This window comes from Meleagris gallopavo, chromosome 3 (assembly GCF_000146605.3).
Source record: "Meleagris gallopavo isolate NT-WF06-2002-E0010 breed Aviagen turkey brand Nicholas breeding stock chromosome 3, Turkey_5.1, whole genome shotgun sequence".
Classification (NCBI taxonomy): domain Eukaryota; kingdom Metazoa; phylum Chordata; class Aves; order Galliformes; family Phasianidae; genus Meleagris; species Meleagris gallopavo.
In genome coordinates, this window is record NC_015013.2 from 56,854,344 (window position 1) to 56,854,572 (window position 229).

The window sequence follows — 229 nt, forward strand, 5'->3', positions numbered from 1 at the left end:
AAAGGCGCATTTCCTGCGCCCCGTCCCCAGCCGGACGCAGACACCTGTCGCTCCCTGAGCGGCGGCAGCACCCAGCACCCACCTACCTGCACGGTGGGGAAGGCGGCCCTCAGCAGGTGGAACATGCGGCGGTTGGACAGCAGGTCGCCGCTCGTCAGCTTCTCCTCGGCCCCCTCCCGTGTCTTCCCCTTGGCCTTTTCGTTGAGCACGTTGCCATCGCGGACCCGCC

General features: G+C 68.6%; 1 protein-coding gene across 1 annotated transcript in view; it reads right to left on the reverse strand.

The window, feature by feature from the left end:
• IMPAD1 (inositol monophosphatase domain containing 1) overlaps window positions 1-223 on the reverse strand; it is a 173,475-nt gene extending 173,252 nt beyond the window's left edge. The window contains exon 1 of the mRNA XM_010708983.3: window positions 87-223. Within this exon, the coding sequence (XP_010707285.2) occupies window positions 87-125 (39 nt within the window). The 5' untranslated portion in view covers window positions 126-223. The remainder of the gene's footprint in view (window positions 1-86) is intronic.
• Window positions 224-229: the final 6 nt, after the last annotated feature.